This window comes from Erithacus rubecula (assembly GCF_903797595.1).
Source record: "Erithacus rubecula genome assembly, chromosome: 2".
Taxonomy (NCBI): Eukaryota; Metazoa; Chordata; class Aves; order Passeriformes; family Muscicapidae; genus Erithacus; species Erithacus rubecula.
In genome coordinates, this window is record NC_136685.1 from 87,393,221 (window position 1) to 87,416,021 (window position 22,801).

A 22,801-nucleotide genomic window follows, 5' to 3' on the forward strand; every position below is an offset into this window, starting at 1 on the left:
CAGCAGCAAAACAGTGATACTCAAATTCCAATTTCTGTTTCAGATAGTATTGATGGAAGTGTCATTCCGGTGACGCCTGGGCCTGGAGAGCAGACTGTTGAACCGTAAGAAAAACAATACTTTTTGTCACCATTTTTATAGATTAGCTCCAACCTCGAGCCCATGGCCTGAAGTGTTTTGAAATACTTCAGGAAGTATCCAACTGCCTGAAATCATGTTGGGCTGGATGCATGTAATGTTTCTGTGGGTGGTGGCTAAGGACATTTGGAGCAAAGTGGCTGTGGAAGGTGAAGGTGTGTCATGGCTCAAAGTTGGTGATGGCTGGGAAGAGTGCTATGAGGAAAACTTGCCAATCCAGTACTCTTGCTTTTGTGTGTACATATATATAGATATATATGAGTGGAACTTTGGAGTGGTGGTGTTATCTGGCAGGTTCCCCAGGGCAAAGTGCAAAGGGTTGTCCCTCAGCAGTAATGGCTTTTTTTGCTCTCTGCTGAAGAGTACCATTCTCTGTGCAACACAAATTTGCTGTTTCTGATGTCTAGCCTCTTTGCTAGTCATGCATATAAACTAGCTTGGGTTGTCCCTAAGGTATGATGTCTCAGTATGGCTTAAATTGCATATTGAAATTTTTGTTTTTCCCCAAGAGATCACTTCTCTCTAGTATTCAAAATACTTATCCCACTGGGAGTAAAGCATTGCATAAAGCAATCTGACACAATTTCCTGCCACTTCAGTGCAATAAAATTTTTGTTGGAAATAAAGTGAACACTAATCTGACTTTTGTTTTTTCTACACGTTGTGTAGTTGAATACTTATTTATTTATTCTTCTTTATAGGCGAATCAATATTGGGTCCAGGTTCCAGGCTGACATTCCTGAGCTGCAGGACAGATTGCTAATGGAGAAAGATGTGCACAAGGCTACTTTGGTTTGGAAACCATGGCCAGAACTGGAGAACAAAGTCTTCCAAAAAAGAGGTACAATGAATTGCCATTTTAGAATTTCCTACGTCAGCCTGTGCCTGTTGAAGAAACACACATTGATTTCTCATGTCTGTACTGAACAAAATGTTCAAGAGAATATTAATTGCTGAGAATGCAGAGCAAGAGACTAGAACTGCATGGTATAGATTCAGAGCAGCAGCATTATGTAGTGACATTTAAAGGGAAGTCTGTTTGAACTGTTTTCTGGCAGCCAAGGGGGAAAGGTCATCGCTGGGAAGTTGGGTACTGAACTGCCTGGTAAATGCAGAGGTCACAGCTGAGAGGCAGCTGATGGATCCTGGGCCTGTCCTGTGGCCATAGTTGAGAGGAAAAGTGACAGGCTTGGTGGGTTCTACTAGTCCTGAGCAGAATTTTTGCCTGCTTCTAACATGGTTCATTCTGTTTCTTCACTCTGGCTGGAGCCTTCTTGGCACAGCAATGTCACTGGTGTGTGCAAGTCATTGCCTCACAGGCAGATCCCTGGCTCTGGAGTAGCCTGTCCCATCCCAAGGATGTGCTCCCTTACATCCTCTCCTCAGTGATCCTAAAACAAGGAGATGAGATGCTGAGGAGAAAAAGTGTGAAAGAATCTGCTGGCCTGAACTGTGTAGTCTTTGAGGGGCATTATAGAATCCTTGGCTCCAGATGTTTGACTGACAGGCTACTGTATTAGCAGTAAAATGTTGACTTGTTTCTGACAGTGGAAGACCTTTTAAATATGAGCTGTTCCAGTGTGTTACCTGGTGGAGGAACTAACTCAGAATACGCTTTGCACTCTCTCTTTGAAGCAAAAGGAGATATTATGGTAAGATAAAAAAGCTGAAAGGGGAGATATGATACTCTTCTGCAGATAAATTAGCATGCTTTATTAAATGGATTTAGATATGGTTATATAAAAAAGATTTCTGATTGATTTGAAATGATGCTTTAAACATCCTGTAACATTTTTGGGGAATGACTTTTCCCTTTATTCTCTAATAAATTTAAATTTCAAAGCAGTGCCTCTCTGAAGGCTTACTGTATATTTCATATAGATAAGATTACTTAGTTTATAGCCTTGGGGCTTTGAATGTCTCCCAGTGCTTGCTCCAGCCCTGATATTTCACAGGCCTTATATTTGGTCACAGAGAGCTTAGTCCTCTAGCCCTTACAAAAAAACCTTTTTTGGAGCAGCAATCACATCTACTTATTTGTTCAGAACTGTGAGGTAATTGCACACAGTTCTTATATAAATAATGCATTTCAAATATTTGCATTAGTTTAGTGATGGGAATGTTATTAACTAAGGCAAAACATCCATTTTGCCCAGTGCTAGGGAAAGGCAAGGCCTCTTGCACCAATTCCTGGAAAGCCAATATAAAACCAAATGCAACAAAACATGGGGCTGGAATGAGTCTCACTGGATTGGCTAATACAGTGAGTTTTAGCTTGTGTCCCAATTTCCTTAGGCTCTGTTAGCTGTATCTGAGGGGTTTGAGAATGTCAGGATGTGGAATTTGCTTTACAGAGAGTCTGCATTTTCAGGGGAAAAATTTTAGGGATCCATAAATCTTCTGTTTTCCTAATCTGAAGGACGACTAGCTATACTTGTTGTCATTCTTGACAGATGTTGACCTACAGAGATATTCTAAAATATTTTATGCTATAAATATTAATGCTGTCAAACCAACCATTAAATATTAGTATTAATTAACATTATCTAGTCAAACACTATAAATGTATTTGTTTGTGGCAAGTAGAAAGGAATGAAAGAGCTGGAAGTTGCTAAGAGTCACGTTTGTGCTCATTAAAGCAGGACAGGTGCACATTAGGTCCTCTTCTGTGAGGTACAGTGTTAATGGCCTCGGAGTAATTTGATGTGATTTTCTATGACAGAAAAGAGAAAAGAGAGAAAATCAACTCATATCTTCATACCGAACAGGCTTCTAAATGCAGTTTTATGCCACAGCTGATTGCTTTTTCTAATTCTGTTTTTCCCTGCTTTTTCATTTAGCTTGCTCTTGAAAAGCTGCTGTTGAGAAAGCCAGTGAGATTGAAGTGTCATCCTTTGTCAAATTACCACTATGCCGGTAGGTTTCCTCGTGATCTTTCTATCTGGTACACAGTCCAAGCCTGGCATCCCAGGCTGGAGTTTGGGATCATGTTGCACTCTCTGTCTGCTGCAGGGATGGCAGCATTTCATAGAGGTGATGTAGACAGTGCCAAGGGTTCCCAGAGTCGTTTGTTGCAAGTTTAGCAGTTTTGTACATGACTGACAATGTACAGAAGCTTTGCATCCATGTTGCTGCGTAGGATTCTATGGATTTAAAACTGCCTCGGGTGATTTCTTTTCACTTTTAAACTGAAATTTAACAATTTCATCTCCTTTTCAAACTGCTGCTATTTGTAATTTATAATTTAGTATCACTAATGTCTTAATTTTCTGGTACATAAACAATCTGCCATCCTGCCTGCTTCTTCCGAGGTGATGGTGCACAATAAATGAATATGGTAATCATGAGCATCCTTCCAAAGAGGCAGGGCTGTGACTGTCACTAGGATCTTAGTGCTGCTTACAGAGCCTCTGTGTGGGGATCTAGCCAGAAAAGTCTGGGTTGGTGACTTGTTTCATAAAACACAGCAAGAACTGCATTGTGGTATGAAAAAGAGCTGAAATACAAATGTGGTGTTAAGCCATTGGACTTCATTTGTGTCACCTGAGCAGAGATGGCAAATGTCTCTGCTCTGCAGCTCCCCATGCTATTGCTTAATGCTTTGTAGTGGCTAACAACTGCTGAGACACAGAACAGGGTTTTACATAAGACATTTAGAACTTCATCTGCAGTTCAGGCTCAATAGGAAACAAGCCAAGAATCTTCTGGTGGTCAGTCAGTCACAGTGCCCAAGGTCATGTACTCATTTCAGTTAACAGTCACTGTGCAAAGTGAGTGTAGAAGCAGTGTACTTCCTGGCTTCCAAGTAACAAGAAGTCTTTGTAAAGCAGCTCCTTAACCCCTTGGCCTGAGAACAAGAACAGAAACGTGTTTGATGGTAGCTGATAATGACAGTGAATAAATACAAATGTCAGGTTTTCGGTTTTGTCTGAGGGAGGTGCTTGGTGCCTTTGATAGCAGCTCTGTTGCAGTCAAAGGATGGACATGGGAATGGAAGGAGAAGGAGGACATCAGCCAGGAGCTTTGATCAGGGTCTCTTGCCTGAAAAGATGACACCAAATCATATGTGTGAGACAGTTCAAGGGCATGAGAGCAGGAAGATGAGGAGATATCCCACAGCCTCTTCATCAGTAAACAATCAAATTAGCAGAGCAGATAAGAAATTTCTGCCTGTGTGGCAGAGGAGGAACAGTCTTTACTAAAGCAACTTCACAGTACTTTCACAAAGAATTCCTTTGGATTCAGGGAGGAGCCAAGAGACTGTTTTGTTTAATCTTTCACGTGAGATGATGCTAATCCTTGGTAACTAGCACTGAGACCTGTGGACACCTTTGAATCCCTATTTCTTAGGCAGAACAGGAAGTTTGATTGTGCTTATCACAGCATGAAATAAAATCTCACCAGTCTGGATTTAAGTGCCATAAAGTAACAAGACAAAGCACTACTTGCTAATGCTCTTGCATGCAACATGTGATTGCAACTTGACAGTATTGCTTTAGCACTGTGCAGCAGCTCTTGAATAACAGTTTATTTCTGATTGATAATGAGCCACTCGAGGCATATGAGAATTTTTCACAATCTAGTGCATGAATAGCTTTAATATAACTTCACGTGGCATGAGTTTGGGATAACTTCATGTTTTCTGCTCCATCCTCAGATATCATGGCTCTCAGGCTTGCCACATTTGAAAGTGGAATACATTGAAACAGAGCATGCAACTTACTCATGAAAATTAACACATTACAGTACCAAACTCATTCTTAGCATTGCCTTTGAATGAGGGTACAGTCAAATAGCTCACCTTTGAAACTTGTTTGCTTCTGAAGGAAGCCACTTGTAAAACTTGAGGATTTTCTGTTGTGTGCCAGGACAGCTGGGCATGCTGACCCAGGGCTCCTTGGAAGAACATCCTAATCTCTGTCCTAAGACCTTGCCATCTGTCAGGATGGCGTTTCAGGAAGAGAGAGGGAGCACACCCCTAATACAAGAAGGGCACTGTTGCAAACACTTGAATTGTTCTCCTTTGAACAATGGAGTTTCTCAGGTCTGAAGTTCTGCAGTGAGAACTGCAGGAGAGATGGTTTCTGACATGGGGCACTTCAGGCAGTCTGGAAGCTTCTTGTATGTCCTGTGACAGGGTTGTGAGTCAGACCCAGAGTATGTTGTACATAGTGGATTTCAGCTGCTTTTCCATGGGGCTCCCTGGGTGTACATGTAGCCCCCTTGAAACCCACAAATTGGGCCCAAAGTACACGAATGAGTAGAAGATATTTCATGTCAGTTCATCAGTGCACAAACAGTATGGCAGGTAAAAATAAAATGTAGAATAAATATCTAAACGTAAAGATCAGCTTTAAAATTTGATCTGTATTCTAAAGCCCCAAATTCTTTTTGCTGCATTGCAGATCTCTCTCTATGCACGTTCTCTATATCTCCCTCAAGCTAACAAGAGCAAAAGTGGTTTCCCAGCAACCAGAGTTAAAAACAGCTTTTCTTCTGTTTCTTTTCCTACACAAGATTTATTCTATTAATTAGGTTACTTCCAATTAACCCGCATAATCTTATAAGGGTCTCTGCTAATACCACAGCTATTGGGGAAAGTATGCAAGGCCCAAATATTCCATAGGTGTACAACAAAAGTAGTTAATGGAAGTGATCCTATGTTATTATTTTTATTGTGTTGTCTCTTTTGGAGGGTGGGGTAGGGGCAGGAGATCGTAATGACTAGAAAAAAAGAAAATCTCTTCCAGTGTTGTCATGCTTTTTTAATTTATGTTTTAGCTTAATGGAGTGGCCTCCTGGACTGAAGGGGTGCATTTAGCCCTGCACAAAGGGAGGGTAAATGCAAATGACTGACAACTTGTGTATGAAGGAAGTGATGCTGGTTCAGGGTGGGAAAAGATGGAAAGGCAGTGTGTCAGCATAAAGATCTCTGGGTGATAACAGAATAAGTAAAACTTGTGGCTTGAAGCCAGTGCCTTTCTCTGATGCATAAGAGAGCTCTAAGTGTAAATCTCTGTGGAAATAACTAATGCATGTTTCTATCCAGTACTAGAAGAGCCTACAGAAAACAGGTTGCAGAAAAGTTTTGTAGCTTATAGCATATAAAGGACTAATGAGATACCTGCTCTGAGCTTGGAGCCTGGGAGCTGATGCTCAAAACCAAAACAGTTGCAGCTAATAACATTGCTAATTTTTTTAGACAAAAGTAACTTTAAGAGTTCGATGCCATGTGTAGTGCCAAGACCCCAGTTAATTGAAATCAGTGCAGAGGAAAGCATTTCTATGGAGGGCAGTAACATTGACAGGAATATTAGGGATCTCTTTTCATAAAAGTTTTAGATGTTTCAGAAATTCTAAGATTGAAGTAGAATCTTCACATAGTGTAAGTCATTTCAAAGGCATTACTTCTTGCATATCCTTCTTTTAATGTATGTAATCCTGCCCACTCCTAACAAACAGAATGCTGCTTTGATGCAGCAGGGCAATCCTGTGTTCCTTTTGTTGGCCTAATACTGAGAAAGCATAAATTCAGTTCAATTTAAATGTTGATTTCACATTTTCATGGGCAGTTAGGCTAGGGGACCAAACACAGAATAACAATATTAAGAAGTTTTATATGCACCTTACATTAAATGATAAAAACCACTTAATGTGTATTGCTAGTCTTTACCTGCTTGTGACCTCTGCCACAGAGGATTTAAATGTCCTACCCCAAATCATGCAAGTGAAGAGCTGCAAAAGGATCTTACAAAAGGAGAACAAAAGGATATATGAACTTCTGTGTCATCAAATGTAAAGTGGCATACATGGGAATGAACAATTCAAGCCTTACATAGGAAATTATGAGCTCTGTGTTGGTACTTCTCAATTAGAATTGAAAGTTTGGGATTGTAGTGCTAGTTCTAAGAAAGTATCAGCTCTATCTTACAATAGCTGAAAAAAAAAAAGTCAAGTGTTAAGAGGATAGAAAACATGGTGATGCCACTGTGAAAGTCTGGATTTTATGTGGAATTCTGTGTGCCTTTCTGGTCCTCTTTATCAGAATGTTCTAGTACTGGTAAAGGTTCAAAAGGAGACATCAGAAATGATCAAAGGTTTAGGAGTGATAGAAAGGGCACACAATTCTGAATAGAATGGAGATGATGGTCAAGGTTGGGTTCACTTTCTCCTCCACTTGAAGAATGAAGGGTCATCCAGTGAAGCTACTGGGAGCTAGGAAACAAAGATAAGGGAGGTGGCTCTTCATGCAGAGGGTCCACTGATCTGTGAAACTCCTTGGCAAAGTATGTTTTGGGTACAAGAAGTTTAATTGGTTAAAAGGAAGAGTGGCTCAGCACTTACAACGGTAGTTACTAAATAAGCAAATTGTAACAGACTCAGGAAATCCCCTGTGCCCAACATGGTCAGAGGTTAGAAAAAATTAGGGAGAGGCATTGTATTAGCTTGCCCTGGTCTGACTGTTTCCTAGGGAACTGACTGTCACCACTGCTGGAGACCAAATACTGTTAGATGGACTTCAGGTCTAAGTCTTGTATTTTGGAAGCAGCAATCACCCACATATGCTTGAAACTTCCTGGTTCTTGTTTCCAATAGGGCATCAACATAAACATGGTGAGTTTCTGTCATTCGTAATGATTTCACTTTCTTTTTAAGGCTCTGACAAATGGACACATCAAGAAAGGAGACTGTTCAAAGAGGCACTGTCCACCTACAGCAAAGATTTCATATTTGTACAGAAAATGGTAAGGTTATTTCTAATCCATCAACTGCTGGGATTTTTTTTTTCCTTTTGCTCTATTCTGGTCCTCTTCATTTTGCCTCCAGTGTAAGACCAGCCAATTGCAGGCATAGAGACAGCAGTGGTTACAAGAACATAGAGAGGAGTGGTATATTCATTAGGTGTACCTGTGCATTAAATACCAGTAAAAAACAGTTACAAATAAATAAAAATTATTCCTCTTGTTGTAGCATGTCAAAGTTTTCACACCTGGAATCCAAATCATGGCATTTTATGTCTGGGACAAGTATGGTTTTCCATTATTGTCTTGGTGTTCTCTGGCAGTATGTTGCAAGGTACCAGAGTCACTGGCATTGAGCCTGGTGCCAGAAAGGGTTGAAACCTGTTCATTAAGAGGAACATGTTTGGGCTTATATTTCATATTCTGCCACAAAGCAGAAAAGACAAGGTTCTAAATCTCAGGGCGCAATATCCTATTTGTTAGCTCAAATATTGAAAAATATGTGGGTTTATGTGAGTCAGCTCTTGATTCCTAGATTTCTCAGTGGTACTGTACAACTGACCTACAAGAGTGCATTTTGAGTAATTTTCTATCTGGAGCTTAGAGAATCCCAGAAAAATCTACTGAAGTTGAAAAAGTCAACACAAATTTGCCTGAAGATTTTTTTGAAAAAATAATTATTCTACAAGAGTATTCCTGTTGTACTCAAAATGCCTTGTTTGTTTTGTGTTTTTTAATTCATTTGAATGTTTGAGGAATAAAGCCTACCTCTTGGAATAGATTAAAATTGTGTTGAATGAAAGTAAAAAAATTAGGTCTGGACTATTTTTGCAATTCCTTAACTACAGGTTAAGTCCAAGACAGTTGCACAATGTGTGGAATACTACTATACCTGGAAGAAAATCTTGCGTTTGGGACGGAAACACAGAACGCGTTTAGAGAAGAAAAGAGATGAGTGCTTGGTAAGTCTAAAAGAAGATGAGACAGTTTAATACTTGATAATTTTTGTTTGTCCTGTTGTGAGGAGGAGGTTGGATTAGGTGACATAGGTATCTTCCAATAGAAATTATTCCATAACTCTAAATTATGTTCTGTATGAACATTTTGTGACCTCAGCTACACCAAGATTTGTGTGGCTGGACTGCAACCAGATAAAAGTGCATGATCCAACTCTAGTCCAGAGAAACCTCTGTAAATTATGCCTGTGCCCATGTGTGCTCCTAAAGGCTGCTCTAACATTCCAGAACAGATACCACTTGGGATGTGTTGCTTTGTGGGTTAGGGTTTTTCTGGTTATTTCTTCTGAAGTTTTGTTAAAGTAACTTGGCTACAAGTACAGCATACATGGGCTTTCTGATGGCAGGAGGACAGCACTATGCCTGGCATCTGCAGATCTTTAGAGCCACAGCTCCATGATACACATGGAGGCTGTCTTGAGCACTGCAGAGAAGCTTTTTGTGCTGTAGCTTATCCATTAAAGGCTGGCAGCTCCAGTAAGACCAGGAGTTCATTCAGGATGGGAGGAAATACTGATACTGGGAAGCACACTTGACTAAACAACATGCTGTTCCAGAACTGTGTATGCCATACTATCCAGTGCTGTCCATATTTCTAGTGTTTCTATTGACCATCTTTCTAGCATTCCTTAAATGCGCTATCTATTTTAGACAAGTGGAGAAGAGGAAGTGTTAGAGGAAGATGAGGAGATTGAAGAAGACAGAAAGGAAGAAAGGGAAATGCAGAAATCACCAGACCCACCAGCAATCTCTCTTGTTGGACCTATAGATCTACCTGCCGTTCAGGGTCTTTCACTGTCCTCATCCTCCTTCATCTGTGAAATGCCAAACTGTGGCGCTGTACGTGCGTTTGGTATCTTTAAGGGGAGAGGGTGGTGGTCGTGGTCATATGTGTAAACTAGTGAATTGTGATTTTGACTGCTTTTAATTCCTACTCCACAAAATACAAGCAGTTTGATCTATACCAAAAGCTGAATTCTGAGATGATGTACCAGTTAGAAATACTACATGGCAGCAGCTCCAATTAGGTTACACAACTTTAATAACAGGATAGCTCACTGCTTTGTTTTATTGTGACTATCTTCAGCTATAGTGGGATATTGCTGAAAGCAAGCACCATTTGAGCAAGTAGATGGTGCTTATTAGACGTGTACGCTTCTTCTGTTGTCATATGCATTCAGCATCCTACTCTGCGCAGTTCCAGTGTTTCCTTGTGATGGCTTGGGGTTTATTTTTGTGCGTGTGTGTTGTTTCTCCCCCCTCCCCTGCACCCCTGTCCCTGCCAGGTGTTCAGTTCCCGCCAGGCGCTGAACGGGCACGCTCGCATTCACGGAGGTACGAACCCGGTGCCGAAGCCGCGCTGCGCCGTTCCCGGCACCAAGCAGAAATCTGGTACGCAGAGCGGGTACTGCTCCATCAAGAGCTCACCTGCCCACAGCACGACAAGCGGCGAGACCGACCCGACCACCATTTTTCCTTGCAAGGAGTGTGGCAAGTAAGTGTGACTGTCTGCAGTACAGCATTGCCTTTGCCTGTTTAGATTCCAGATAGCAGTGCAGAAAAAACTTAGTATTTTGCTCTGATTGTCTTGGAAGAAGTTTTCCCCCTAGATGATATGTTCTCTTACCAAAACCGTGCATCTGCAAATCATGCATGATATTTTGGATGCCCCCTGCAGTATTTACTCCTATTTTCCACTTAGTTGCTAGAATTTCTACATCTGACATTCCAGCTTCCTGCTTCATCACAGACTTGGGTGCAACTTTTTCTGTGTTTCTGTGCTTGAGTTTGTCCATCCTAACGTGGTAATCCTTCACTTTTTCCCTGTTGTGCAAGATGGTTGTGAAACTGATAGAGGGAAATATAGGATGTGCATAGATACTGAGCAGGTGTGGGAGCTACAAGCTACCTCTGGCAAAATCAGACTAGGCCACTTTTGATATCATCAGGATGTATAAATCTGGTAATATGTCCCTGAAATTCACACCATGGCATTGCAGGCTTCACTGACTTCTATTTCAGGACAAGGAAGCAAATGTACTGATAAGCTGTTGAGTCTTTTTTGGCTCATTTCATCAAAAGCAGTACATTTTAATCTGATTTTTTTTTTTCCTTTAAAATTTAGGGTCTTTTTCAAAATCAAAAGCCGCAATGCCCATATGAAGACTCACAGACAACAAGAAGAACAGCAAAGGCAGAAGGCTCAGAAAGCTGCCGTGGCAGCAGAAATGGCAGCCACTATTGCAAGAACTACTGGGCCAGCTGGGCATAGTTTGATCCCCCTGGATCACATGAGTTTGGTTAAACACGTTGAAAATGTTGGTGACATTGACGATGATGTTGTTCCGGATCTGGGTGATGTCATGGAAGAGAATGAAGTCATGGATGCTGACCTCTTACTGGATGATGAAGATCCAGATCTACTGCAGGATGATGCTGAGTTGTAAATAAAGTTGTTTGATAGACAGCTACTGAGCACACCCTGAATGGATCAATCAGGAAACCTGGACTGCTTGTTTATTCCCACTGATTGTAAACTACCTGTTGAAAATTATAATTCTTTTATCCAGGTCTAGAAAAAAAAAAATCTTCTTTTTTCCCTTTTTTTTTATTATTAATTTGTGTCTTGGGGGAAGAAATAAATAATTGGTACAAATATTCTTATAAGGTGTTTTTATCTGAGCTCTTTTTGCTGATAATTTCCAAGGCCACTAATTACAGAAGTTCATGGTTCTGCTATCAGTTCCTACCAGATGGTCCTGGTAGAATCTTTAGTCTTTAACTCTTCCAAGTTAAATTTTACCCCAATTACAAGAATAAATTTCACACAGTTCTGATGAAACTTTTTTTTTTTTTGCCTATATTGGATCATTTCCAGCATCTTCTAGAGAGTAAATGTCATCTCTCTTAAAGATACGATTACAGGATTTGTCTTTGTGCTGCCATTTTAAGCGAGTTGAGGGGGGAAAATCTGGTTTAACTGTGAAAGAGTAATATCACAGTTCATTTTCAGTTCTGTCTTGGTTACACAGGACATTTTCGACCTTCCATTTAGCAAGGTTGATTTTTAAATGACCTAATTTCAAGGACTGAAGAAGGAAAATGGTTGTTCTGTGGTTCCCATCCTCTGATGGGAACAATGAATCAGGAACACTGCCTTGGCAATCAGATTTCACTGGAAATATTGTCCTGTGACAATAGATCACACTGTGGAATAGCCATTTCAGTGGTTTTGGGGGAGTGTGTGCTTGAGCTATGCTTACTCTCTCACCAGGAAAACACAGGGAAGCATTCTTGCCATTGGAAAAGAGACTGATACACTTTCAGCACCTATAACGTGCTCTTCTTGTGCCATTTTCGGTCCTCCTCATTACATCAAATTCAGCTGTTGTTTATTTATTATAAACGTGCTGCAAAGGTGAGTTGATGTTGCTGTTTAATGACCATTTCCCCTCCCTTAGGTTCAGATCTACATGCTGGACACCTGACACAGTTTTATAAATTTAGATTCTGTTCTCTGATTAAACAGATTACTGAAAGAATTGTATGTTGCAAAATAAAACAATTAAGGAAGAAGTGGAGTTAGGTTGAGCAGACCTTCACAGAATGCTGATTGCAGAGCTCTCACAGGCAGCAGCACTAATTTTCTTGTGAATTTTGCACAGTAGAGGAGTATTGTTAACTTTATGAAATATTTGATAAGACTTATTTAAGATCTTCCAGGCTTTAGGTTTGTTTGGGGTTTTTTAAATGGGTTGGGTTATATTTTATTGGGTTCTTTTTGCCATATTCCTAATATCTTCACCAGAACCTGAGGGATGGTGGGTCTTACTTTCTACTTGTTATCCTTGTTTAACTATGCAAAATGAGGGTAAATCACAGCACTTTTATAGGAGTTACTGGACCACACAAGTTCAGAACCAGTGGGACCCACTGACAGAGAGAGGTGCCTTCTCTGTCAAAGCCAAATATGTGATGCCAAATGACCTCAAGTTTCTGCTTAAGGTCAAATGTTCTGATACTAAAGAACAACCTTCAGGAGAATGGAAATAACTTCTCAGTTTACGGTTAGTGAAGTTCCTGTGTACGTGGTTGTGTTGGGGGGTTTTCCAGAGGTTTTTGCAGTAGGGTTTGACCACCAGTTGGAATTTCACTCCTGTCACATAAGAGGTGATGTTCTCAGTCATTGCACCCTTGAGCTTCAGGACATCAGGCAGCAGCAGCCTTTTCTTTCCCAATCTGCCACTCAGCACATTCCCCAGCAGTTCCTGTCCATGTTCCTGTGACATTTTACTTTTACAGGGGCTGTATGCAACCCGGGTTCAGCAGAGTGGGTGCTCAGCTGTGTACCACCAGTGAGCCCCACTGACAGAAAATCTCATGGATTTGTGATGTCCAAAGTGGAGACTTAACAAGCATTAAAACGTGTTTGCTTTCAGGAGCCTCTGTTAAAAACAGCCCAGCAAAGTCTACTCTTCCTCTCCCAAGCTTGTATAATTTTGAACTTTTAAGGATCTTTGTGAGAAATGCTCTACCCTGAGAAATGGACAGGTTTTCAGGTTCTTGGTGGTTAAAAACTGTTTAAGCAAAATGATGATTGAAATCTGAGTTCTGCTTGAAGAACTGAGTGAAATACAGTAGAAACTTAGGGATTTGATTCTGAAGAGCAGCTCTGGATTAAATAATCCTACAGTGGCACTTTTTTAGTAACAATTGGACAGGATCTGTGCTGAACTTAGTCTCTATAAATATATATATATACACACATACATATGCCTGGTTAAGTAACATTAATTGGGTGCTGTTTTATTGTACAGCCAAGAATATAATAGAACAACGATTACCAAAGAAGTTATTCATAAAGGAAAAAAAGAAATGCACATTTCCTAAGCAGTACATGATTTAGGCCTCAAATGTCGACTTGGTCATTATTAAGTGTTGCATTGGCTGATGTTAAATGTGCTGTTCTGCCTATTTGTACGTAAGTTGAACATAGTTTTGTTTCAGAAAACTTTTTTCTTGACGATGGTTGGTGATGAAAAACTATTCGATATTGGATCTAGTCCTCTTTGATAAAACGTGTACATACAGAAGACATATTTTATGAGAAAAAAATCTTATTTTCAGTATTTAACTGTTATTTTATTAGAAGATGGTTGTGTAAATATTTTAGGCATTTTAGTGTAAAAAGCAGATTGTAATTTTAGGTGGCAGAGGAAGTAACAAAATAAAAAAAATATACTCATTTGATAGAGCTTGTGATCTATGCTGGTTTCAGGTTCCCGTTGTTAGCATTTGACTTGCACACAGCTTAATTTCGGGTTAATCTCGCTGCACTGCCTACCCGGTTGTGTGTATTTAATGATGGTTTAGTGGTGTAAATTAGTATTTGTTTATTTCCCCAGCTCCTTTAAAGCTTTGGTGCCGATCAGCAGCTTGGTTGTATTATTTGTATGTGTGAAAAGATAGGGGGATATTTGCCATTTCCAGTGATTTTTATATTTCGGTAAAGCACATCGGATGGGTTTTGCTCTAACGGGCGTGTATCCCTTTAAAAAGTATTTTTAAGAGCGGGAGAAGGTTGAAAACGAGGGTTCGTGTAATTGGTTTGGTTTTTGTCCAAGGATTCCCAGAGAACAGGACGGGGAGCGCTGTGAGGGGAGCGGCGGCCCGGCCGGGGGGAAGCCGCTGCTCCGTGAGGGGAGAGAGGCGGCGCTCGGCGGAGGCGGGAGCGGAGAGAGGCGGAGCTGGGGCTCGGCTCGCACGGCTCCTCCGCGCTCCCAGCCCGCCCCCGCAGCCCCAGCGCTGCCCCGCGGCCGCGGCCGCCCCGGCGGGGCAGGAGGAGCGGGCGGCGCCGCTCTTCTCCTTCCGGGCGAGCGGGGCGGGCTGGGCGGAGCCAAGATGGCGGCGGGCGCGCTGCGGCTGTGGCGGCGGCTGTGGCAGGTGCGCTGTGTGGCGGGACAGGGGACGCCGCAGCCCCCTCCTCCTCCTCCTCCTCCTCCTCGTCCTTTTGCTCCTCATTCCTGAGGGGAGTGGGAAAAGGACGTGTCAAATGCTGTTCTTCGGGCTCAGGGAGGGTTCGGGGTGTACAGCGTGGGACTGTGTCTCTGCACGCCGTCATCGCCCGGCGCGTCCGCAGAACTCTTCCCTGTGCTTTTCCCGTAGTTAGTCCGGGTGGAAGGGAGAGTGAAAAGTAGGTGACTTGGATTTTGAGGCTAGGGGGGTTTCTAGTCTTGAAAGTTTTAAAGCTTGGAAGTTGTAACGTAAAATAATAGGGGAGCATTTTGCACTGACGGTTTTTACTAGTTTCGACTTAAAAGCAGTGATTGCTCTCTCTCAAATTGAGAAAATTGGATTTTCTGAAGCCCTGAACTCTCCTCTGTGTATGCAGTGTGTTAAGGCTATTTTTCACCAAGAGACAGATAATTATGTTTTGTGCAAAGTCTTGGTTCTGCTATGTTGCAGAGTCTTTGTCATTTGCACCTTCTGTGATGGCAATTAACAAGAGCACATCATTAATCAGAGAGTGAAGCTGTTTATGAATTCCTGCCCACTGAATGCCATATCTACCCTGAGGTATTCAGTGCTTCATTTCTTCACCTTTAATTTAAATGTTACTAAAACTTTCAACTTCATTCATATTTGCTTAATCAGTAACAAAGGGAGGTGGCATGTGGTAGGAATAATACATACAGTCATAGAATATTGGAAAAGCTGCAGACCTTAGTGTGTGGGATAAGACTCTACTGCTTCATCAGGTTTTGATTTATTCATTTTTATTGCATGAAGACTGACATTCTTGTATCTAAAACCACATGGCTCAATACACTGTGTGTGCATATATCTTTGCATTCAAATAAATGCTTATTACCAGGTCAAGCAGTTATAAGTAAAAGAATACATAGCACAGACTGCATTATGTGCTCTTGTCCCTCTATTAGGTGTTGTTAGACAATTACTAGCTGTATTTCACTACTTTTAGGTGTGAAGGCTCAGGTAGTTACCAACATAAACTTTGAAACTTTCTGAGTGATTATCAACTACAGTGACAAATATCAGTGCTCCTAAATTGCCTATTTTGTTATGCACTTAAAGAATGTAACAGTACTGCCTCTGTGAAGATCTGGGTTTGAAAGGATTGCTTAAGGGGAGGCATTTGTACCATAGTGAGCTTTGTAAACAGAAATCTCCTCTGCCTTTTCCTGCAGTCATCTTCTTTACTGGAAGCAGCATTTGGAGGAGAAACTTTGAGGCAGAATTAACTTGAGAAAACAGCTTTGCTCACTGCTGATGTATAATGATGGATACTGGAAAAGGTTAGGGACCTAGTAGCATCATAGTCAGTTATGCACATCATGATCAGCTACATTAAGATTACCTGAAAAACTGTAAAGCCTGGCTGTTTTCTGATGATTTGATTAGACAGTCACATGTATAACTCTTGGGTGGGGTATCTGTCTTCTCTCTTAAAGCTATGACTCCAGCATATGTTAAAAAAGAGCATCGAGGGGCAAGATAAGTAATTAATTTGGCTTCAGCACTCTGCTGCAACCCTGAGGTTCTGCTAAGTGAAAGTTCCTTTTCTCCCCCTCCTCATGTAGTCTATAACTTTGCCAAATTAAGAATTAGTGGAAGGAAGCCAGAAGTCACATAATGGTCAGAAGGGAGCAATTATTCTAGTATGAAAGATAGTAATGTTACATGATTAACAACTGTTAACTGTGTTGTTCCTTTTCTAACACAAAAAAAATATCATGTTATCTTCTAAACATGGTTCATTTACTTGTAAGAAGTATTTCTACTGAAATGTTCTCTTCTAAAGTGTTCAAAATCACAAGGAACTTTTTTTTTCCTGAAAAACAGTAAATTTCCAGTTAAATTCACAGGCTGAATTGTTGCATATATAGGATACTGTTTTCAATTGCTTTTTTTGTAAGTCCTACTTTGACAGAGCTTATACATACTGTACCATTAAAGTAAAACAAAAGAGAAAATATCATCATATGCAGAAATAGTGTCTTATGTCACAAAAATACCTTTTTCTATTAAAAATATGCTTTGTGATTGCTACTTAGGTGCCTCAGTAGTAAGTGCATACTATTACTGTGCCCTTAATGTGCTTCTCTTTTAAGGTGCTGTTGTGTACTGAAATATGTTCCCATGCTCCCATTTTCCTATATGGAAAATGGAACAAACTTCCTAGTGTGTCAAATTAGTGCCTAGGAATGTGCTGTGCTTTGGTGTGCAAAAAAGTAATCTTTAATAAACCTGTATTAAGTGGTTACTTTCTGGTTTGGGGAAAAACCCCACAACATAACCTGTCTGTTTCTTACAGGGATCAGCTTTTCCTGTCAGTTATGCAAGCGGAATTATGCAAAAGCAGCATTTTCTTCCGTAAGTGGAACAGCCCCTCCTTCTTCACTGCTCCTCCACAGTCCCTGAAAAAATAAAATCCAACTTTAACAACTTACTTTGTGCTTTCCCCATGACTGTACTTCTAGGAGCTCCAACTTGATAGGAGCACGGCTGGCTGGATCCCTTAGTGAAACACAGGAGCCTAAGACTAATCCTTTGGTGAGTGTTCTGTAACATAGAATTTTGTATATTCTCTTAGTAATGAAGAGGACATCCAGAAAACTTGAGCTCTTTCTGGCAGCTTTTTGAAGGTCTGTCTTAGTGATGTCAGATTTGTCATAGAGAAAGAAATAATTTAGATTATTGGTATTTGAGATCTTCTGGGGTTTTGGGTTTTTTTCCCCAACAAGATTTCTGTAGCTCACAGTTGTCTTTCAGCAACTTTCTGCCTTTTCTATAAAGTTGTAACTCTATGAAATACCAACTTTTTAGCCATACTCAGTTCAATGCCTGCGGCAGCTTAGCAGCCTTTTAACAAGGACTTCAGAAACATCTGACAGGCAGTATGAGATCTGCAGTGCTGATCCAGCCTTCCTGCTGTGGCTGGTACATGCTGGATTTAGTGTGCTAAACTGTCTGGGAGTGAACCTCTGGGAAAGGCAGCACTTCTGCACTCATTAAGGCTCTTCCAGTTGATCAGCGGGTGCAGGTCATCAGAAATTCAAGATCTTACTGAAAGTCCTAAACTTGCACTTGTGCAAATATGAGGGATAATACACCTGGGGTGTTTAAAGTAGTCTTAGAGCTTAGTAAAGTGAGAATTCTGGTTGCTGTCCATAATGTTCTATATAATTTCCATGCCCAAGCAAACTCTTGAGTATTTGCACACTGCTATATAAAATATAAATAATTCACCCGACTTGCTTCAACAATGAGTTTGTTCATGCAGTTGTTAGTGTTGTCTTCCTTATTTCTATCTGAGATTCGTTTTTTCAATGAAGACATTTTACCTAAATGTTCACAAGTTAGCTATCTCTTCACACTTTGCCTTCCCTGGTAGAGTGAGACCTGTCAGTCAAAGTAATACAGTCAGATTCTGTTAGATAAACTAAAATAAGCAGCTCAACAGGTTGTGAGGTGTTTTTGCTCTTTTACAAATGGTGCATGCAGGCTAAGGAAATATGCAGTGCATGCATTAATTAAGGAGAACATGGTGTGGTAACTCCTGTCCTTTCTTCCAAACTGCAGGTATCTATTTCAGATGAGCCAGAAACACTGTACAAGAGGTTGTCCATTTTGGTTAAGGGCCATGATAAAGCTGTGTTGGACAGCTATGAATATTTCGCAGTGCTTGCAGCTAAAGAACTTGGCATCTCTGTTGAAAAAGTGTAAGTAACTGATCTGTAGAGTGATATGGAGTGAGATGTTTCTTCTGTCATCTACTGTAATTCAGGTCCTCTGCTTAGAAGTATTTTTGTTATTTTTAAGAAATGGCTGTAATCTGACATTTTTTTCTCAGATTATAGACCTAATACTTCTTTGATGGCAGGACAGTGATGAGAAAGCAGCAGCAGTTCTGCACTCAGCACTGCCATAGTGGAAGTGCTTTTTTATCTACATGAAGGATACTGACAGTACTTTCAGTACAGCTGTCAGTGCTGGAGCTTCCCTGATCCAGTGCTGGTTAATACCTGAGATGTAACCTTTCAGATAAACTTGTATTATCATCCTTTATATAACATGCAAATTTCTTTTTCTTCTTTGCTCAGAGATAAACCCCCAAAAACGATAGAACGATTGACACTTCTCAAGTCTGTACACATTTACAAGAAGCACAGAGTTCAGTATGAAATGAGAACACATTACATGTGTTTAGAGGTAAGAAAGAAGGAAACAAAATTGTTCTAGGTGCACAATTCAAAGATACTACTACATGCTAATACACAAATGAAAATGTTTTGGGGAGGAGAATGCAGGAGAATATTGGAAAACAGCTGACCTAGTTACATAAAATGCAACACGAGGTATTCTGAATGCACAGCCCACATAATTTTTGGACCAAAGAGTTTATTTTGACCATCATCTTAAGAGATGAAAGAATTACTAAAGAAAGTAGCATAGAATTGAATGTTTTTATGTGTGTTATGCTCTTGGTCTCCAAAAATCATTGGGATGAGAGTTTTCTCAGGAAGGGAAGAAGATGCAGCTAAATCATAGGCATTGCCAGTCACTAAGGGTTCTGTTCTCTGTGAATTGGTTTGATGTTTTTGAGCAGACATACTTTTCTCCTACGCAGCATCATGTGGCAAACTAAAACTGCATGTAGGAAACAGAAGAAAGGAAGCACAGACAAACCACCAGCTCTGTGGCTGATGACACAGACATCTGTATGGTTTAGAATGCAGCTGTGGTTGACTTTCTTAGAAGAAAGGTTTACTGCCAGCATTCTGTGGCTCCTGGGTGTCTTACTGTATATTTGCACAGTGCTTAGCAAAATGGGACTTGAAGTCCCCTGACACGAGTTGGCTGGCCGCAGACCATAAAGTGCTATTTTTGCCTTCCAGGAAAAACTAAAAGATCAGTAATTCAGTGGAACCAGGAGAAACCAAAAAATCGGTATTTAGTGGAACTCTGGAGTTGCAGCATTTAGAATAGGTTTGAACTTTGGGAGTATAGAAAAGCTGGTGATTCTTGCATAATCTGTAATTAATTTTGTCTGATACCTGCAGTTTTAAGATCCACCACCTTCATCATAATCAATGCATGTGCTCCGAGGCAGCAGGTGGAGTGAAGTAACTACTTTATACTTGAATGAGGGTTGAGCACAGATGAACTGTTTCTGTTCAGAATATTGTGGAAGCTGGCTTCCTGTAAGATGTTTGGTCCCATAGCAAGGGCTAATGAAGCTAGGGCAACTTTTTGTTTTATTCTCTTTCAAGAGTTATTAATAGTAGTTCATTAAAAAAAATTCTTTCTGTTTTAGTTAAAATACCTAACAAGCAGTACTGCTGCAGTTTACTTGGAGTATGTGCAACGAAACCTACCTGAAGGGGTTGCCATGGAAGTGAAAAAGGTCAGTTTCCACCCCACATTATTAACTGTTAACCAAATACCTAACTACTGAAGTCTTTAGAAATTCAGCCAAGAAAATGGGTATAGTTTCATAGCAAAATTTTCCAAAGTATTACATGGTAAAGAGGCTGTATTGCTTGGAAATGCCACTAGATGGCATTTTAAATCTGGGTGATGTCTCAGAATAAATAAAGTAGTTAGATGTTAGCTGGCTAGTACTGTAAATGGTTGTTTTTCTTTCCTTTTAGACTAAGATAGAGAAAAGTAGTTAGATGTTAGCTGGCTAGTACAGTAAATGGTTGTTTTTCTTTCCTTTTAGACTAAGATAGAGAAAATACCAGAACACATTCAAAAACCTGTTTGGGATACACTACCTCAAGTAGAAGAAACTGAAGTCAAGTCGTGAGCACACCAGGTACTTGGCTCCATTAGTACTGAAATTCATTGCTCCTATCAACCTCATTTACTGAGACAGTCCACTGTTAAATAAAGGTTCTTGTATAAAAAAATTATACAAACTCTTGTTTCATCAAGTTATTCTTGCTCATAACTTCAGTACATGTACACTGAACTGCTGTAAAGTGAAGAAATTTGACTGCATTCTGTGATCAGTGACTATGGTAATTTATAATATGTTTGTAGAAAGGTAAAGTTTATTTGTGCTTACATATGTTAAAGTATGTGCATATATACATAAATATAAATAGACTATCTCCTTTTGGTACTAGATCATTTCTGAATGCTGAAATACTTGCAAATCCACTTTGTGTTTTTGTAATGCTTAATATTATGGATGCCAGATTGTTATCAATTTTGGATAAACTATTTCCCATCTTCTTTTCTTCTACTTATACCACATTTCTCCAGTTTTGCTTCCTGCCACGTTTCTTAGTGAGTGCCAACAGCAACTTTAGGTTTTTGTCTCAAGTAATCTTTCCTACTGACCAACTCCTCTGATTTTCAGTCAGAAAATTTGTAGTTGCAGTAAAAACCCCATGCTTCATACCATTTATTGACATCAGAGTTTGAGCATGCTCTGTTATATCAGATGTCCAAAGTTTAAATGATATCTGTCTGAAATGCCCATTTTTGCATCCACTTAGGAAAATTGTCTAGATCAGCAATTTCATTCCCTTAAACAAAGGCACTGTATGCCCCATGGGATGTTCTGTGCATCACAGCAGAGCTGTGTGCTTCACAGGAACATGCATCACATTCCTACCTTGCTAGAATTCCAGTTTGAATACGAAAGGAGTGATGTGCAGAAAGGGAAGACATGAACTCCTTTCTTACCCTTCTCTTTGCTACAAGCCAGTGCTGTGGGCTACACATCTTTCTTTTCATTATAACCACGGTAGTGCACACAATATAAATAAATAAGCATTCAACTTCATAAGCTATGTACAGCAGTCCATTGTGTAATTTACACTGCCTAAGTAACTTAGGGCAAAATGATTTGAGGTTTTAGCTCTCCATTCGTAAATTTGGATAGAAAGTGTGTAATTAATACATTTGTTCCAATTAGAAATATACACTAAAATTAAAAAATCTTGCAAGGAAAAGAGCAAAAGCAGAGGTGGAAAAGCAGGTATGAAGAAAGGCATGAAAGGGAGTTGCTGCTAGACAAAAGAGTGAAGGCAATAAGCCAGCAAGGAGGAATCTGTTCTGTTCAGATTAGTAGAGTTCTGTAAAATAAAGGAAGTGACTTTTATAAACCATCTGTCTCTGGAATGCCATGCAGATAAAAGTGCTGGAGAAACACAGGTAGCAGCAGCAGACTTCTGCTGACAGGGTTTAGTTGCGGTTGCTGACAGAATGGGGTCAGCAGAACAGATTTCAAATAATGCAAGCTTTTCTCCTTCCTTTTCTTCCCAATATTATTGCTGGAATCAGAGGTGCTGGTGCATAAGAAATCTGCAAAAAGAACATTGCTAGTGATATGTTACCATGTTAGCAACTAGGAGCTCCAGGGTGATTTTACAAGTTCATTAAAAAAATTTGATTTAACATTTTCAAATCGAGAAATCTAATTTAAGGAAGAGATTATCATAGAACAGTGGTTGCATGTTTGCTGGTCTGTGGGATATCAGCATCAGTGTTGCTTTACTGCCCATGCCTCATCGCAGAGAAGCTGAACTGAGGTGTTCATTTGCTGGGTAACACATCTTTTAAGACACACATCAGTGGCACCACAATGTTTTAAGTAGTTTAATCCTAAACACCAAATACTGCCCAAATAGGATCCTTCTCACACGAGGAATGGGGAGGAGGGAGGAAGGAGTTGAGCAGAAAGAGGGAAACAATCCCTCAATGGTTAAATCCTTCAATGGTTAAATTGAAGTCAGGATGGAGAGAGGAAAAGGGGGTGAGAGTAGACTTCAAGCTACAGGACTGAATCTTCTAGGCTGCCAGAAAAGCTTTCCCATTCTGGTGAAGTGTGAATAAGTGGCCACAGAAGCAAGTACTGGCATTCAGAAC

At 40.3% G+C, this 22,801-nt stretch overlaps 2 protein-coding genes across 8 annotated transcripts in view; both read left to right on the forward strand.

The window, feature by feature from the left end:
- Positions 1-11,563, forward strand: part of TRERF1 (transcriptional regulating factor 1) — a 96,504-nt gene extending 84,941 nt beyond the window's left edge. For all 6 annotated transcript variants that reach the window (XM_079333427.1, XM_079333428.1, XM_079333429.1 and 3 more), the window contains 9 exons: positions 44-104; positions 840-979; positions 1,687-1,790; positions 2,979-3,054; positions 7,795-7,883; positions 8,729-8,842; positions 9,548-9,736; positions 10,183-10,391; positions 11,022-11,563. In XM_079333427.1, the coding sequence (XP_079189553.1) occupies positions 44-104; positions 840-979; positions 1,687-1,790; positions 2,979-3,054; positions 7,795-7,883; positions 8,729-8,842; positions 9,548-9,736; positions 10,183-10,391; positions 11,022-11,343 (1,304 nt within the window). In that variant the 3' untranslated portion in view covers positions 11,344-11,563. The remainder of the gene's footprint in view (positions 1-43; positions 105-839; positions 980-1,686; positions 1,791-2,978; positions 3,055-7,794; positions 7,884-8,728; positions 8,843-9,547; positions 9,737-10,182; positions 10,392-11,021) is intronic.
- A 3,161-nt stretch (positions 11,564-14,724) lies between these two features.
- Positions 14,725-21,052, forward strand: MRPS10 (mitochondrial ribosomal protein S10). Of its 2 annotated transcripts, none has more exons than XM_079297846.1 (7): positions 14,725-14,839; positions 17,232-17,290; positions 17,398-17,470; positions 18,500-18,639; positions 19,021-19,129; positions 20,235-20,324; positions 20,643-21,052. In XM_079297846.1, exons 1-7 carry the CDS (start codon positions 14,798-14,800, stop codon positions 20,727-20,729), a joined length of 600 nt encoding a protein of 199 aa, XP_079153972.1. In that variant the 5' UTR covers positions 14,725-14,797; the 3' UTR covers positions 20,730-21,052. The 2 variants fall into 2 exon arrangements, with proteins under 2 accessions (XP_079153972.1, XP_079153973.1); XM_079297847.1 differs by lacking the exon at positions 14,725-14,839 and adding an exon at positions 15,413-15,472 and having other exon boundaries at positions 20,643-20,841.
- Positions 21,053-22,801: the final 1,749 nt, after the last annotated feature.